At 43.4% G+C, this 16,815-nt stretch overlaps 1 protein-coding gene across 2 annotated transcripts in view; it reads left to right on the plus strand.

Annotated features, from left to right (window-relative positions):
* The window catches only part of ALDH18A1 (aldehyde dehydrogenase 18 family member A1), a 39,205-nt gene that overhangs the window by 20,647 nt on the left and 1,743 nt on the right, over positions 1–16,815 (plus strand). For both annotated transcript variants that reach the window (XM_080823345.1, XM_080823346.1), the window contains exons 8-17: positions 2,126–2,250; positions 3,270–3,414; positions 4,044–4,117; positions 5,164–5,257; positions 7,976–8,196; positions 9,127–9,264; positions 11,169–11,364; positions 11,470–11,591; positions 13,842–14,028; positions 15,037–15,132. In XM_080823345.1, the coding sequence (XP_080679471.1) occupies positions 2,126–2,250; positions 3,270–3,414; positions 4,044–4,117; positions 5,164–5,257; positions 7,976–8,196; positions 9,127–9,264; positions 11,169–11,364; positions 11,470–11,591; positions 13,842–14,028; positions 15,037–15,132 (1,398 nt within the window). The remainder of the gene's footprint in view (positions 1–2,125; positions 2,251–3,269; positions 3,415–4,043; positions 4,118–5,163; positions 5,258–7,975; positions 8,197–9,126; positions 9,265–11,168; positions 11,365–11,469; positions 11,592–13,841; positions 14,029–15,036; positions 15,133–16,815) is intronic.

Genomic DNA, 16,815 nt, shown 5'->3' on the forward strand with positions numbered 1-16,815 from the left:
GGCAGGACTTGTTTTCCATTTACACTCCATGGGTGTAAGATTAGGAGCAGGGAGCTGCCTCATGGAGGTAGGGGCAGATATAGATGGATTGATCTGTCTTCTGCCCTTGTGGGAAGTCTGATATATCATACCTATATGTCAGTTTCTTTACCTGTAAGAAGTTTTGGTGCCATTTTTATCCACTGTAAATTTGAAATCTCAGGACAGGAATAGCTAGGTTGGGATAAGAGTGAGCCACTCTAGAAAGGAAGGGTTTTCAGTTAATCTGCAGATTTTTATTAAATTTCTACTATGCACAAATACTGTGCTAGGTACTTTATAAATGTCAATTTTTTTGAATCCTTATAGCAGTCTTACAAAGTAGATAGGTTAGCTCTGCTATTCAGGTGAAGAAATTAGAAACTAAGTTCACACCAGTTAAATGGTATATCCAGAGTCACACAGTGCTTAGCAGAGGCTGGTTTTAGAACTAGATCTGTTCAGTTTAAAAATCTACACCCTTCCCTCTCCTGTACTGCCTAGCAAGGTAGAGGACATGAATTTGAAAGTTAAGTATATAACACCCAATTTGAACTAGACTCTAGGAAACATTTTTAATGCAGCCTCAAACACTAAAACTGCTTATCAGTGTGATAGCATATATCAGTACTTTTCTCGTGATTGCCAAATAATATTCCACTCTGTAGATACACCGCATTTTAGTTGCTTATTCATCAGTTGGTAGACATTTGAGCTATTATAACTAATGGCTGCTATGAACATTCAGGTATATAAAACAGGCTTGGGTTATTAACCCTGATTAGTTATCCACTGAATGTTGATTTTTAGCATGATATTAGAATTTTAAATATGCTCTTGATGGGTTTGAGAAGCCACTATAAGGGGAAGAGAGGAGCAGGCAGAATACCAGAATGCTAGGCCCTCCTCAGCATCTCTTGAGAAGGTCTCGCTTAGAACTTTACAACCTTGCCCATGCTATTTTTGTATGAAACCAAAACAGCCTTGGGATCCACGCTTATGATCTTATAGCATAGTGCCTTCTGAAAGGACTCCAGCCCTGAATCCAGGAGCTATGCGTGCTGGGCTGTGGTGGGCAGAGGTGGTGAGGTGGTTTTTCCTCCCCCTGTAATTCCTGCCCACGGTTCGCACTGCTTTATTCTATACTGGACACCATTTCCATCACTCCTTTGATACCTTTCTCCTGGAGAGGATGTGTATAGCAGGGTTGTGTTAGAGATTTGGAATAATGAAGCAGAGGGGCTGTATCTTCACACAGGAAAAGCAGTAACTTAAACCAAAAACATCACTGCCCAGATATCATTGACCAGTCCCCAGCCCAGGGCAGTTCCTCTCTGTATGTGTCCCACGCAGGCCTTAAAGTGATTCCATTTTCACAGGCCCATGACTTTTCTTTCCAAGCCTCCAACTTGCTCTTTTTACAAGTGAAATTATGAAGATTTTTAATCATGGGTTGTATGCATAGTGTTTCATGTAACTTGTATTTTATGTTATTCTGTTTGGTTATAAAAGGGACATGGGCTTTGTGATGATAAATCTAGACTGAATGCTGGGAGTCCTGTGCTCTTCTGCTGGCGCAGCCTAACCTTCACATCGGCTTGCCCATAATATGCAGAGTATAATCAGTGGCTGTTTCAAAGGGTGCTGTGAGAGCTAATGAAAACCTGTCTCCCATTTCATCCCACTTGGAGACAGTCATGTTATAGTATACGGCTGCTGTATCTTCTGCAGTGGCCACTCATCCTTTTCAGTTACTTCCTTAATTCAGCATCATAAGTAGCAGTGGCAGAGGCGAGGACAGCTTCCCTGTAGACAATGGGCAGGGCTGGTAAGTTTTGTGCCAAGGATGTGGTCATGCCATGATACTAGCAAGCATTCATTCATTAAGCCAGGTTGTAAAAGTATGTAAAGAGAGTCCTCCTGTCGCTGATTTTCAACATGGGTAGACTATACACATCCCTTCTTCCCTTTTCTGGTTAGAGCTGTTAGAACACAGAATTCATTTGGCTCAGTCATGTACAGAGTGGCTGGCAGGTGCCCAGGGGTCTGTTTTAGGGGACACTCCCTTCCGCTACAGCAATATTACTGACTTTTGTCTGCTTTTTAGGTCTTTTTGACAGTCCCCCAGGGTCAGATGATGCAAAGCTCATCGATATATTTTATCCTGGAGATCAGCAGTCTGTGACCTTTGGAACCAAGTCAAGAGTAGGAATGGGTGGCATGGAAGCCAAGGTAAGGCTCTGATGCTCTTACTGCCTGTAACAGATATGAAACCAGACAATATTTTACCCTTTTTACTTTGTGAGTGTTTGGGAATTAATGGTTATGATACTAAGCACATACGTACTTAAATGTGCACATCTAAATACGGACTTAATGCATATTGTGTACCTATATTTAGTCGTGTCTGTGTATGTGTTCTCTTTACTAATATTATATGGTGCATTCATATTGTAAACTTGTCAAGGGCAGGGTCTATATGTTTTTCATAATTCATAAATCCTCTAATGTTATCTAATGTTATCAGCTCAAAAATTTCTTTTTTTTCTTAAGATTTTGAGAGAGAGTGAGAGCTAGAGTGGGCATACACACAGAGGGAAAGGGAGAAGCAGGCTCCCTGCTGAGCAAGGAGCCCAATGCAGGGCTCAATCCCAGGACTCTGGGATTATGACCTGAGATGAAGGCAGATGCTCAACTGACTAAGCCACCCAGGCACCCCTCTTTCTTTTTTTCTTTTAAGATTTTTTATTTTTTTTTTACGTAATCTCTACACCCAGCATGGGACTCAAACTCACAACCCTGAGATCAAGAGTCGCACACTCCATGGACTAAGGCTGCCAGGTGCCCCAGCTCAAATATTCTTTATGAAATCTTTCAGAAATTCTTCCCTCCCATTACTCTAGGAAGTAATACCCTTAAGGTACAGCATCATATGTGGCAATGGCAGAGACATACGAGAAAGGTATGCAAAGGCTAAAAGAACTCAGGCTCAGACTCAGGTCAAACACCAGACTGAACACTGAGCATAAAGGGCAAATTGACTCAGCATTAGGCAGCACATGCTGAAGTTGGGCTGGGAAGAAGGCATGAGCTGAGTGTGTGTTCAGACCTTCTGAGCTGTTGGAAACATTCCTGCATATACTTCGATTGCTCAGTATCACATTGTATTGTCTTTTTGCAAGTTTATAGTGTGGATGACTAGACCCTGCAGAGGTCTGAATCTCATGATGGGATCTAACCTCTCCTATTAGGTGAAAGCAGCCCTCTGGGCTTTGCAAGGTGGCACTTCTGTGGTTATTGCCAACGGAACCCACCCAAAGGTGTCTGGGCATGTCATCACAGATATCGTGGAGGGAAAGAAAGTTGGCACCTTCTTTTCTGAAGTAAAGCCTGCAGGTAAGTAATTCTTTATAGAGTCCCATGGTTTGTGAATGATAGGTAGCCACACCATGGCCTAGATGAGACTGAAGACCAAGGTCTCCTCTAGGAACAGAGATCATAAAATCGATGTGTTGATATCATGAATTCTGCTATTGTCTCAAACACTCTTGCAAAATTGGATTTTGCTTTGCTTTTGTTAAATTTAGCTAACCTGCCCTGCTAGACTTCCTGTTTTTCTCTAAAACCACTAAGTTAAAGAATATAAGCATCCATTTTGTTAAGAAACATTTGCTAGGCCCATGCTGGATGCCTAGAGATGCAAAGATGCGTAAGACATGATATGTACTCTGAATTGTTCACAAAAACTGAATTGTCAAATAATCTGCATTCAGAAATGGAAACATATTAGAGAATATAAGCCAAAGTGGAATTGAAAGAACTCCATAAGATATAAATTATGTTGTCCAGTTTAGAAATACAGACAAGTTTCTTGTATTTGTGCTTGAGTTAATCTAGTCTATTCTTTTGCCATTTTATCGGTCCAAGTGACCTCTGGGAAACAACACACCAAAACACCGAGCATTCATTCTGTGCACATGCTCGGGTAGCAGTCTGTGATCTGATGTTTGCAAATATTTTTACAGGTCCTACCGTTGAGCAGCAGGGAGAAATGGCTCGATCAGGAGGAAGGATGTTGGCCACTTTGGAACCTGAGCAGGTAATAACCCTAGCTAATAGTTTTGTTGGATTTCAGAGTGAGTCATGCTGTAAGGTTTAGTGCACAGTCAAGCCTGTCTCCCCCTTCATTCCTCATGGCCCCAGAGAGTTATTCTAGTTATAGGTATGATTCAGATTTGTTCTGCCTTTTTTCTTTCTCCAAATTTTATTTTCCCTTTTGTCTTTGTAGCCTGAGGCCTAAGGTAGCTTTTCATCAATCTGATGTTTTGATCAAAAACATCATGAAAATGATGAGACCAAGGAAGCTCCCTAATCCTGCCACATCCCGGACAGGGAAATGGAGGAAAACTGCTTGTTCTAACCCATCTGAATCACCTAACTTACCTATTAGATGCAAGCTCAAGAGCCTGCTCTCTAGTCAGGGTTCTTCCCACAGGGAAGTGGCAGACGCGAAGATTCTGGAAATGGAGGCAGATGGAAGCTGGGGATTGGCTTCTTGAGGCTTGTGTTGTTAAGGATAGATTTGAGAGTTGTGCATTTAGGTTTCTTCAAGGAAGCAATGTGGCCTGAGGAATAGGAGAATTTAAAACAACTACAAGTAGAGAGAGGAAAGCAAAGGAAGAGCTTAGCTTGTCTCTTAAGCCACTTCCCTCTGCTCCTTCAGTAATCTCACTCATTTGCTACACTTCTTAATCTAGGTGGGTAAGGATTGGGGTCTCTTGGTTTTCTCCCTTTGGCTGAATTCATTAAATAAATAATTATGTAAAAAAAACCTGGGAGTTAAACTATATAGCCAGTGATACTGAGTATGCGGAGGTGGCTATATTCTGCTGATTCAAAATGCTGGCTCCCTTGGGGACAGATTGTGTCTGTCATTCACTGGGGAGATTAGTAGTGAGAGAGGAAGGAAAAAGTGAGAGCTGAGATGGGGATTGAAAGGAGGTAAGGACATTTCAGTCAGTGGTGACCTTGGGTTTAGGAGCAAGACCTGGCTTATTCAGAGGAGTAGGTTTAAAAGTATGCTGTACGTTCTTCTTGGATTAATGTGTTTGCTTATTTGTTTAATGTTTTTACCTTTCTTCCTAGAGAGCAGAGATTATCCATCATCTGGCTGATCTGTTGACGGACCAACGTGAGGAGATCCTGTTAGCCAACAAAAAAGACTTGGAGGAGGCAGAGGGTAAAGACCAAGTGACTGGGAGTCAGTGTTATGGAGGATTTCATTTGGTTTTTGTTCTTTGTTTTACTAATAGTTCTTATGTCATAGTCTGCCTAAAGATGAGATTGTTATAGAAGAAATCATGTATTACACATCTTTTTTATTAAGAGTTGCTTGCTAACATTCATTGGGCATTTTCAAATTGTACATACCATCTTTAGCTCCTTTCCCAGATACCCTGGTGCAGCCCTCCAGAGGGCTTTTTCTATACCTACAGGTCATGAGCCATGGATACTGTGGCATTTTCAGTGCAGAAAAAAGATTGAGGACCCCGTCATTTTAGACATTCCACTAATAACAGCTAACACTTACTGAGGCCTTTCCATGTTGCAAGGCATTGTGCTAAAAGGCTTATAGACAGGATATCATTTTATCTTTATAGCGTGGTACTTTTGAGTTTGTTAATATTTATTATACCTATTTTATAGAGGAGGAAACTGAAGCACAGGCAAGCTGACATATGCCTAAAACCATATGGCCAGTAACAGATCCAGGATTCAAACCCATATGGACTATGCATGTAAAATAGTTGTGGAAGTAGTTTGTGGGGCCTGTGATGAGAGATAGCGTATCGTGTAGTTAATTAATCAGTGCGTAGTCTGCCCAGAGCTAGCAACAGATGCCATCCACAAATGCCCCTGAGGTGCAAATGGTAGAGTGAGTGATACAGCCAAACTCACACTGCAGACAGCTAAATACGTAGAGAGTCAAGTCAGCCTCAGTCTTTCTCTCCTTCCTAATTCTCTGTATCTCCACCCTAAAAAAATGGGGGGTGATTTTATGAGGCTTTGAATTTCCTTTTCTCTTGAATAAATGTGCCTTAAATTAAACATCCAGATTAGTGGTCTTCCCTTCAAAGAAACCTTGCAAGGCTGGCTCATCAACATTACTTTGATTTCTTAAAACATTTTGAGCTATTGCTTTGGAACTTCCTTTAGAGTTTACATCTGGTCTTTTGAATTTTTGCAGTATTGGAAAGTCATAAAATAGATTCTCAGAAATGGAAGAAATCTTTGATGATAATCTTACCAGTTGCTTAAAAGTAAAAGAATTAAGATCCACTAAGGTTAAAGCTTTTGCTTAAAGTCACACAACTAGTTGTTGGCAGACCTCTGACTTTTGATCCCAGTTATATCTCTCTGGAAATTCATAAGGACACACAGTGGCTTAAGAACAAAGTCCTGGGTATACATGAGCGTGGTGGTCCCCTTTAACTCGGTAAGTGCATTTCAGGAAATGTATCCTAAGAAATTATTTCAGTAAGAGAAAACCATTCTGTATGCAATGATTCTTGGAGCAGGGTTATTTATCACCCTGAAAACTGCAAACGACCTCAGTGTTTATTAATAACATAGATCTAGTTAAGTGCATTAAGCTACGTTAACTCAGTGGAGTATTTAGCAGTAATTACAACGGTTTTGGCAACATGGAAAACACATGCATTGTGAGGTGGAAAATTGGAATGTAACGTTTAACACTGTGTTTAAAACTTGTTAGCACATAGGGAGGGACACAGTTGGGTGGGCATCTGCCTTTGGCTTGGGTTATGATCCCAGGGTCCTGGGATCAAGTACCTCATTGGGTTCCTTGCTCGGCAGGGAGAATGCTTCTCCCTCTGCCTGCCACTCCCCCTACTTGTGCTCACTCACTCTCTCTCTTTGATAGATAAAATCTTTAGAAAAAAAAACACATAGGGAAAAGTGAAGAAAATGGATTGATGTAATTGGTAAAATGATGATTTAATTTTTTTCTTAATATAATGTTGGTTCCTCTCCTCCTAAGTAGAAAACTTTTTATAATTTTACCTTGGTGGATGTAACTATTAAAAAAAAGGAAAGAAAAAAAAAACAGAAATTTTTTATCATCTCATCTCAACATTAACTATAGTAATGATTTGTGTTATGTGTTTCCAGGTGATTTTTCTGGTGTGTGTGTATGTGTATCAGGAGTGTGTGTGTAGACAGTCACACCGTGCAAATGGTGTATTTAAATTGAAAGAAAATGCTGTATGTGAAATTATCATAATTCTCTTTAAGTTTTTATTTCAAAAGAAAGCATCTTTATTGCTTCTGATTATAAAAATAAGCTTGTTACAAAAAATTAAAATAATGCTGAGAGAAATCATCAGCAGACATCTCCATGTCCACATGCGTGTATGCAAAATTTGATAAATAGGATTTTATCATGCATGCTTTTTGGTAGTTTTGCATTTTTCACAAACTGTATCCTGGACAGCTTTCCATAGCAGTTTGTATAGATACATTATTTGTACAACTGCACTATAGCTCATTGTCTAAATTTTCAAGTTGAATTTTGATTCTATTCTATTCTATAGTATTCTATTGTCTAAATTTTCAAGTTGAATTTTGATTCTATTCTATTCTATTCTATTGTAAAAATGCTATAACAAGTATCTCGTTACATGCAAGTTTGCTCACGCAAATGACAGATTTCTGGAACTGAAATTGCCGGCACAGTGGGTATTGGCTTAGGGCCTTTATATGGTGAACTATCCTGCCAAAAGCCCTCTAGAGAAGCTGTATAAGGGGCATGTCATTGTCTGCTCGAGACCCCCTAAGCTCGTGTCTGTTCCTCACACAGTGCCGCAGTGTGTTCAGTAGAGCAGCTGCAGCCTGCCCAGAGCTGCTCCCTTACCTTGTGTTCTTCACACCTCTTCAGGGAGACTTGCAGCTCCTCTGCTGAAACGCCTGAGCCTCTCCACATCCAAACTGAACAGCCTGGCCATCGGCCTTCGACAAATTGCAGCCTCCTCACAGGATAGCGTGGGGCGTGTTTTGCGCCGAACCAGAATTGCCAAAAATTTGGAACTAGAACAAGTGACTGTCCCAATTGGAGTCCTGCTGGTCATCTTTGAGTCCCGCCCTGACTGTCTGCCCCAGGTATGGGTCTGCCATTGGGGTAGGGGAAGAATGTATTTTCAGCACGTGAAATAAGTCTCCCAAAGATAGTTTTCTTTTTTCTGTTTTTTTTTTTGGTGAGAAAGTCTTACCTTTTTTCCTCCCCCAGAGGTAATTTTTGGGACTTTTCAGGTCTTTAATTTATGTTACTGATTCTTCCAAGTGATTCCAAAGTAGGCATTCATATGTACATTTTACAGTTGAAGAAACTGAAGTTTATAGAAGTTCCTATTCCTGTCACTTGTAAAGGGTGGAGCTGGGACATGAACCCAGATAAAACCTTCACAGCACAATGCAGGAGCACATTTCCATGTCTCAGCTCACTGGGGCGCTTTATTCCCTGACCTCTTCTAGCTTCCTGCAAGGTCATTCATCTAGTAGCTGGTTTTGCCCATGTGAAAAAGATCCTTTATTGCTAGTGTCACAGATGGTCTCCTGGATGTAAATCTCTCAGGAAAACTTTTAGTAGTTCAAGGAAACTAGAATGCAACCTCTTTAAGGAATTTGACTATCTCAGGCTAATGTTGAGAAACCAAAGATTTTACTAAGATTTTACTAAGCAGCCATGCCTTGATTCATAAGGTGGCATTAGAGGGTTGCCCCACTGTTTACCCACTCTCCCAGAAATCTGGAACCATTTTCCCACCATACTGACCAGTAGGATGATACCAGCTTTCTTTAAGTAGGAGCAGTTCTACTTAAAAACAACAGGTGAAAAACCAGCACCTGTTTACTCTAGGACATAGGGTGAGCATGGGAGTCTTCCCTCCCTTAATCCTTGAGGATTAAATGGATTAGGTTTTATAAAGTGACTACACAGTGCTTGGCACAGGAGGAGTACTCAGTTGAGTGCTAACTGTTGCAATGGTTGCTTTTTCCCTTTGGCTCACTGCTCCCCTCTTTGATCTGCAGGTGGCAGCCTTGGCTATTGCGAGTGGTAACGGCTTGTTACTCAAAGGAGGGAAGGAGGCCACACACAGCAATCGGATTCTTCACCTTTTGGCCCAAGAGGCCCTCTCAATCCATGGAGTCAAAGAGGCCATACAGCTGGTAGGTCCTTGGGAATGAGCCCCATCAGGCACAGAACCCCAGGTCAGGTGTTTGGGTGTTTGAAGCAAAGCTTAGGTTACCCAAGGCCAAGCCACTTATACAGGCAAGCTTGACTGGAGGAGCGGCAGGTCCTGTGCACCTGCTGACCCTGGATGATGCCAGAGGCTTCCTTGGCCCAAGAAGTCGTCAGTGGCTTGGGAAGGCCACTGTCGTACAGCTGTGCCCTGGCACTGTGATTTATAAGAATGCCTGGTAGCCCTTCATTCTTGGGGCACACTTACGTAGAGTGTCAGGTCAGGGTTTTGCCCACTGGCAGAGTGATTTAGGGCAAGTCAGATGAAACACAGTTTATGAAGCCATTGTGCAGCATGTGAGTATGAGGTCATGCTATTATCACTGTTGTCATTGTGCTCGTTATTTTAACTATCGTCTTACTCTCCTCAATCAGCTAGTGGAGTCATTGAACTGGACTGTAATAGCCGGAGTTTACTGAGCACCTGCTGTAGGCAAGGCAGCTTCCATCCATGCCTCATTCAGCCCTCACAACAACTGTAGCAGGAAAATGCCATCAGTATTAGGGAAAAAACAGGCTCAGTGCTAAAAGTAACTCACAGAAAATCACAGTCTGTGGGAGAGTGTAGATTTGAACCTCACCTGACTCCAGATCCTTCTCTTTCTCTATTGAGGCCCACTTACTCCAACATGCTGGGATTCTGCTGGCTGCTTGGACAGTGTCTGTAAACCTGCTGTCTTACATACTCACTGACAAGAATTGGATTTTTTCCTATAGCAACATGGGGGGTGGAAAGGGCACAGACCTGATGGATTCAAATCCCGGCTCTGCTGCATCCTAGCTTAATTAGACAGGTTTCCTTCCAGTGCTCTTCCTACTGCTGTATAGTATCCATACAGTAAATTGTACAGATCTTATGTGAACAACTCTAGGACTTTTTCCATGGATCCAAGTGCACACATACATAACTGGCAGCCTTATCCAGTTGTAGAATGTTTGCAGCACCCCAGAAGGTTCCTGTGTCCCTCCTAATCAGTATGGCCCTCTTCCCCCTGCAATGGTCACTTCTTTGCTTCTTTCACATTGAATCTGTTTTTTTTTTTTTAAGATTTTATTTATTTACTTGACAGACAGAGATCACAAGTAGGTAGAGAGGCAGGCTCCCTGCTGAACAGAGAGCCCAATGCGGGGCTCAATCCCAGAACCCTGAGATCACGACCTGAGCCGAAGGCAGAGGCTTAAACCCACTGAGCCACCCAGGTGCCCCTGTTTTGGTTACTCTTGAACTTCATTATAAATGGCATCATACAAAATACACTCTTTTGTGTTGTTCGGGTTTTTAAAAAATTATTTATTTGAGAGAGAGGGAGAGCGGGGGGATGGGCAGAGGAAGAGGGAGAAGCAGGCTCCCTGCTCCGATGCCAGGCCTCAATCCCTGGGATCATGACCTGAGCTAAAGGCAGACACTTAACCAACTGAGCCACCCAGGCACTCCTTTGTGTTGTATTTCTTTCGTTCACCTTTATGTCTGTGAAGGTCATCCACGATGTTACCTCCAGCCGTTGTTTTCTCTTGTCTGTCGCCATGTGGTGTTCCATTTACATGTATATGCTTGTCCTTTCTTCCTTTGGCCAACTTTAGGGTTGTTTCCGGTTTGGGGCTACACAGAATAAAGTTGCTATGAACATTCTCGTACATACGTATTTGTATTTCTGTTGTAAGTGACATGACGTATGGGTGAAATTAAAAGAGGAGGGGAAAAGGCCATCACCCCAGTGTCTTGACAAGTGCTTCATCGCAGGATAGAGGTGGTCAGCAGCACTCTGAGTGCTGCTACTTTGTATTTCGTTAAGTCAGATGTCATTTTTGTTTTTATTCTGTACCTCTTCAGGTGAATACCAGAGAAGAAGTGGAAGATCTTTGTCGCCTAGACAAAATGATAGATCTGATCATTCCACGAGGCTCTTCCCAGCTGGTCAGAGATATCCAGAAAGCTGCTAAGGGAATCCCAGTGATGGGGCACAGTGAGGGGATCTGCCACATGTATGTGGATTCAGAGGCCAGCGTCGATAAAGTCACCAGACTGGGTGAGCTGGATGGGGCCCCTGCTGTTTGCAGGCAAGATATTTATCAGATCCTGTGTGGCTTGGGAGCACATTACTAGGAACAGTTCTTTGTCTTCCTTTTTTCAGTCCGAGACTCTAAATGTGAATATCCAGCTGCCTGTAATGCTTTGGAGACTCTCTTAATCCACCGAGATCTGCTGAGAACACCATTATTTGACCAGATCATTGACATGCTGAGAGTGGAACAGGTATGACAAGTCCCAGGACTCATACATCACTTCCTGTCTTCCATTTTGAGATTTCGAAGCCTGTGGGATTAGACCAGGAGCAGCTGCCATACCATTTATGGCAATTTAAGAAGCAGTATTTTTGAGCATTTACTGTGGACATAGTTCTGTGCTCAGTAGACAGCGAGTAAGACATATCCCTGCTTTGTCAAAATCTGGTACATGGAAGAAACCTATACTCCAATAGCTGTATTACAGAATGGAATGTGGTAAGTGCTAAGAGAGGGCAAAGATAAGACAGATCACGTGGCAGTTCTGTTTCTGGGATCCTTTTATTCAGGCAGCCTTGCTTAAAGTTTATTTATTATTATTTTTTTAAAGATTTTATTTATTTATTTGACAGACAGAGATCACAAGTAGGCAGAGAGGCAGGCAGAGAGAGAGGAGGAAGCAGGCCCTCCGCAGAGCAGAGAGCCCAATGCGGGGCCCGATCCCAGGACCCTGGGATCATGACCCGAGCCAAAGGCAGAGGCTTTAACCCACTGAGCCACCCAGGCGCCCCTTAAAGTTTATTTCTGAACACACATTTCTGCTTGGGTTTGATTTGGAAAGATTGTGCAGAAATGTTTTCAAACAGAGATTTATATGTGTCCACCCCTCCACCAGTGTCTTCAATTACCAGTATTGATGTACTTAATACGATGATATTTGGGAGTCAACAATTTATATAATGTTCTCTCTAGATTGTTTTATTACCATTTCATTGAGGTTGTAAAAACCAGTGCCGGTAAGCTTCAGACAAATGTATGTTCCATCTTAAGTTCCTAATTGCAAGAAAATAGATGCTCTCCAGGCAAGAGTGGGCAATCTCAAGTTTTCTGGCAGAACGCATTGTAAACTTTAATATCTGATGTCATGGCACCCTTTCATAATTACATAAACAAGCGCAGCATTTAGAGAAAGTGGCTGCTGGCCTTGGTTGCTCTGACCCTGAGTGTGTCTTTTCCCTTTCATCCTTTACCTGGAAAGGAAGGCCCCAGTCATCTTATAAATGGGTGGGCATGGTCCCAGTAAGAGCCTGAAAGGATTGTTTTGAAAATGAAAATGCACCCCACAAATTAAAATGGAATTAGATTACATGATCACTCATGTTTGGGACCTTCCTTGATACTATTGGCCTATTTGATGGGCCACCTGTGTATGCCATACAACACACTGAACTGAACTAGACAGGAGGAAAATTGTCCTTTAGCCAGGAATAAACCTCTGTTCCTGATTCAGACAAACCCATGATATCCTTAGTCATTCTCAAGATTGCCTTGCAATATTCTTTGAATCAAAATTAGTTAATATGTGTACTTCATGTAATACTTTTGTATTGCCAGAAGTAAACCAGCAGGGTGACTTGCCCAGAGCTAGGACTCAGGAATGGGTTTCCTCTCCCTGAGGAGAACATGGTTGGTCCCCAGGCCTGGAGGGAGAGGGGTTCCAGGTAAAGGGCCTTGGGAACAACAAGAATAGGACAAACACCACTTGTTGTAACTTGAGCGAAAGCAAGAGCTTGGTCCCCAAGAATCAAGGCTTGAGCGCTACCCTATGGAGGTCTCAGAGAATGAAGCCTAAGTGGGATCAGACTTGTGAGGGGGTCCCTCAGTGTCCAGCCCCCAGATCTTAAATTCCTCCAGCCAGGAGCACAATTAGCCCCCAAGTCTGTCACTGAGCTGAGCCTAGAGGTGGGGCCTGACAAAAGTTGGAAGTCTGACAAGTAACCACAGTTTGACCTGGCTACCGACTAAATACTCTTTTCCTCTAAAGCACACCTATGACTCTCTGGAGGGAAGGAGTAGAAATGTATACGAGCCATCTCCCCCTTTCCATGTGATTCCATATCTGAGTCCCATATGCAGGGGATGGGATTTTTGTAGTCAAGTGTTCGTTTCAGTAAGATGCCAGTGGTCGAGGGCTTATGTTGGTAGCCTGTTAAATGCCTTGCACATTCTTAACATTCAGAGGCTTCCTGCTTAAATCCCTGTTCCAGTTTTAACTGAGGGCTCCTTGCTGGCAAGCGGCCAGTCGGCATTTTCCCAAGCAGAGCATCCTGGAGGGTGGAGCGCTGCTTCTAAAGGAAGGCAGGGCTGGTTTAATCATCTGTGCCGTAGCACCCACAGGCTCCCCCCTTCAGGCTCGTCTGGCTATTTGGTCCTAGAGAAATGTGAGCTGGCTTCCTCCTGCTGTGTTTATATTGTCACCCCTCAACTTCCTCTGCTCCAGGTGAAAATTCACGCGGGCCCCAAGTTCGCTTCCTATCTGACCTTCAGCCCCTCTGAAGTGAAGTCCCTCCGAACGGAGTATGGGGACCTGGAGTTGTGCATTGAAGTGGTGGACAGCGTCCAGGAGGCCATTGACCACATCCACAAGTACGGCAGCTCGCACACAGATGTTATCGTCACGGAGAATGGTCAGTGCACATGTGCACACGTGCCTCAGGCATATGGCGCCTGGTTTTTCCACCTTGGTCTCCATGGGGTCCTGCTCCTCTCAGCCCCTCTGGCTACAGGAAAACATAGTCCAAATAGACTATGATAATGCCTGGCATTGGTTGTATTTGCCCATCTGCTGCCTCATTGTATTGTCACAGCGGCCCCAGGGGAGGAGGCAGGGAAGAGATGGTTAGCTACACTCTGGAGATGACTCACTCTCTGTTGCAGGGATTACATTTAATCCAGACAACAGTCTCACCAGGCTTTTGGAATAAACCCATTTACAGCTGAGGAAACCCAGGCTCAGGGGGCTGAGGGCAGAAGCAGCTCTTCACACACATTCATTCATTGCACAGATGTGTACTGAGAGACCTCCAAGTTGTCAGGCACTGGAGGCCCAGCGGGAAAGGCAGCCAGCATGGCCCCTCAAGGGATCTGTGGTTGGTTTATTGGGGAATCACAACACCGCCAATAATAATAGCTAATGTTTACTAGCACTTACGTGTGCTAGGCTCTGGGGTGAGTGCTCTGTGGATGTCAAGTCCTTTTATCCTCCACACACGCTGTGAGCTAGATAATATTATTAGTCTCCATTTTGCTCAGGCACAGAGAGGTTCAGAAACCTGCTCAAGGTCACCCAGCTAGTGGGCATGGCATGGAATTGGAATTCAGACTTAGGGATTCTGGTTCCGGAGCCTTATAAAGAGATAGTATGTTAAGCTGTTGCAGCATGAAGGGTATGTCTACAGGGGGAGATCTGTATTCCAACCCAGTCTTTTCCAGGCAACTACTCTTTCCATAACAGGGACTGATGAAGCTGGGTTAGCCTTCTTCCTTTTCAGATTTTTCACAAGTCTCCATGTTTAATGTGTGGGGAAGCTCTTCAGGGGCCTGGGCCCAGCCCTGGTCAGTCACCAATGTGTGACTATAAGGCGGGATATTTTCCATGGGTCACCCTAACTCAGTGTCCTTTCTTTATGCTGCAGAGAAAACAGCAGAGTTCTTTCTCCAGCACGTAGATAGTGCCTGTGTGTTCTGGAACGCCAGCACTCGCTTCTCTGATGGCTACCGGTTTGGACTGGGTAAGAAAGATTCTGATCAGGAGAAAAAGAGGCCCCTTGTGAATCACTGTGTCCAAGGAGCTGGTGAGGGTGGAGGAGACACCTGTTCTTTGAAGTCACAGGCTTGATTAAGATAAAAGAGAAGAATTGTGGGAGGGCGGTTGATGAGAGAGAATCCTCAGAGCAACCATGGGCTGGGAGAAGTCCTGTGCTCTAAACATTTAGTGTATTAAGAAGGTAGGTACTTGTTTTTCTTTTTCATAGATCTTTGAAATTCAGAGAAGTGAAGTAACTTGCCCAAAGCCCCCACTGTCTCCCAGACCCACACTTGGACAAGTCCAGAGCCTGGGTTGTTCCTATTACAGTACGGGCAGAGCACAGCATGCCTGCGTGCACAGGTCATGACAGGTGTGCATGCCGAGGTCCCTCAGGAGCTGTTGCAGACTCACTCCTTCAAAGAGACAAAGCCAGGTTGCCTGAGAGGGATTCCCCGTGAGGACAAGACAATAGAAGGTTTTAATATGTATGCTGGGCTTAAATAGGCAGTATCAAAAACAAGTAAGTCCAGAGGTGCAAGGTTTATTTCTAAAGCACACCTTTGAAATAAAAAGCTTCAGAAAAGTAACTTTAGAAAAAAAAAGAAAGGAAGAAAGACACCCCTCCCCCTACCCTTCTCCCCATCCATCATTAGAAATAAAGTCAGGGGCACCTGGCTGGCTCAGGTAGAGTATACAGCTCTTGATCTCAGGGTTATGAGTTCGAGCCCCATGAAGAAAGAACAAAAGAAAATCTCCATTTCCAGTATAGAGATTTTCAGACGGTCTCTGATTTTCAGGAGTACATTATAAAGAGCACCAATAGGCATTTGTGACACATCTGAGAATTATTTTAATTCTTCTGAACTTTTGAATAGATCTGCCTATAGAACAGTTCTCACTGAATTACTAAAGGTTATTAAAGAGAATTTTACCCAGTTATTCTTAGTCATTAGGCTCTTTACTGTTAGTTACCTATTTCTATTATGTTGGGGTTTTGATTTAATTGTCACATCCCTTCCTTTCACTGATTTTCATTTGCCATGTTGTTGATGAAGAAATAGCAGCATACTTTTAGGGGCTGAGGTACCTAGCTTGCAAGCAAAAGTCCAGGATGGGGAAAGAGCAAATGACCACTCCATCATCTGTCCATCACGTGCTCAGAGCAAACGCTCAAACTCTGGTTGAGTTAAATTCCTATGAAGTACATTAATAACAGTGACAGAGGGTGTTTATTGAGCATTTACATATTCTCAGCACTGTGCTAAGTGTATCACATGCATTTTCTCACTTAGTTTTACGTGATGAGTTCTATTCTGTTCCTCGTTTTCCAAATGAGTGGAAGCAAGGAAGATGGTTTGACCATATGCCCGAAGTCTTGTGGTCCCTTTGCTATTAAACCAGAATTCAAATCTGGTGGTCACACTGTCCTTGCCAACCACTACTCCCTGGCACATCCTCACTCAGGGCTCTGCCTGCAGCGCCTCTCCACCTGCCCCTCCAGTGGCTGGATCCTTGTCATTGTTCAGGGTTCAGAGGAAAGTCCCTTCTCAGGGAGACTCTCCCTAACCACTCTACCGGTGTGGTGGCCCCCCACCTCACATAGTCTGTCCCAGCACCCTTCTGTGCACTCCCAGCACCACAAGGAATTATTTGCTAAACTATTCTT

The sequence above is a fragment of the Martes martes genome (assembly GCF_963455335.1).
Source record: "Martes martes genome assembly, chromosome: 14".
NCBI classification, from domain to species: domain Eukaryota; kingdom Metazoa; phylum Chordata; class Mammalia; order Carnivora; family Mustelidae; genus Martes; species Martes martes.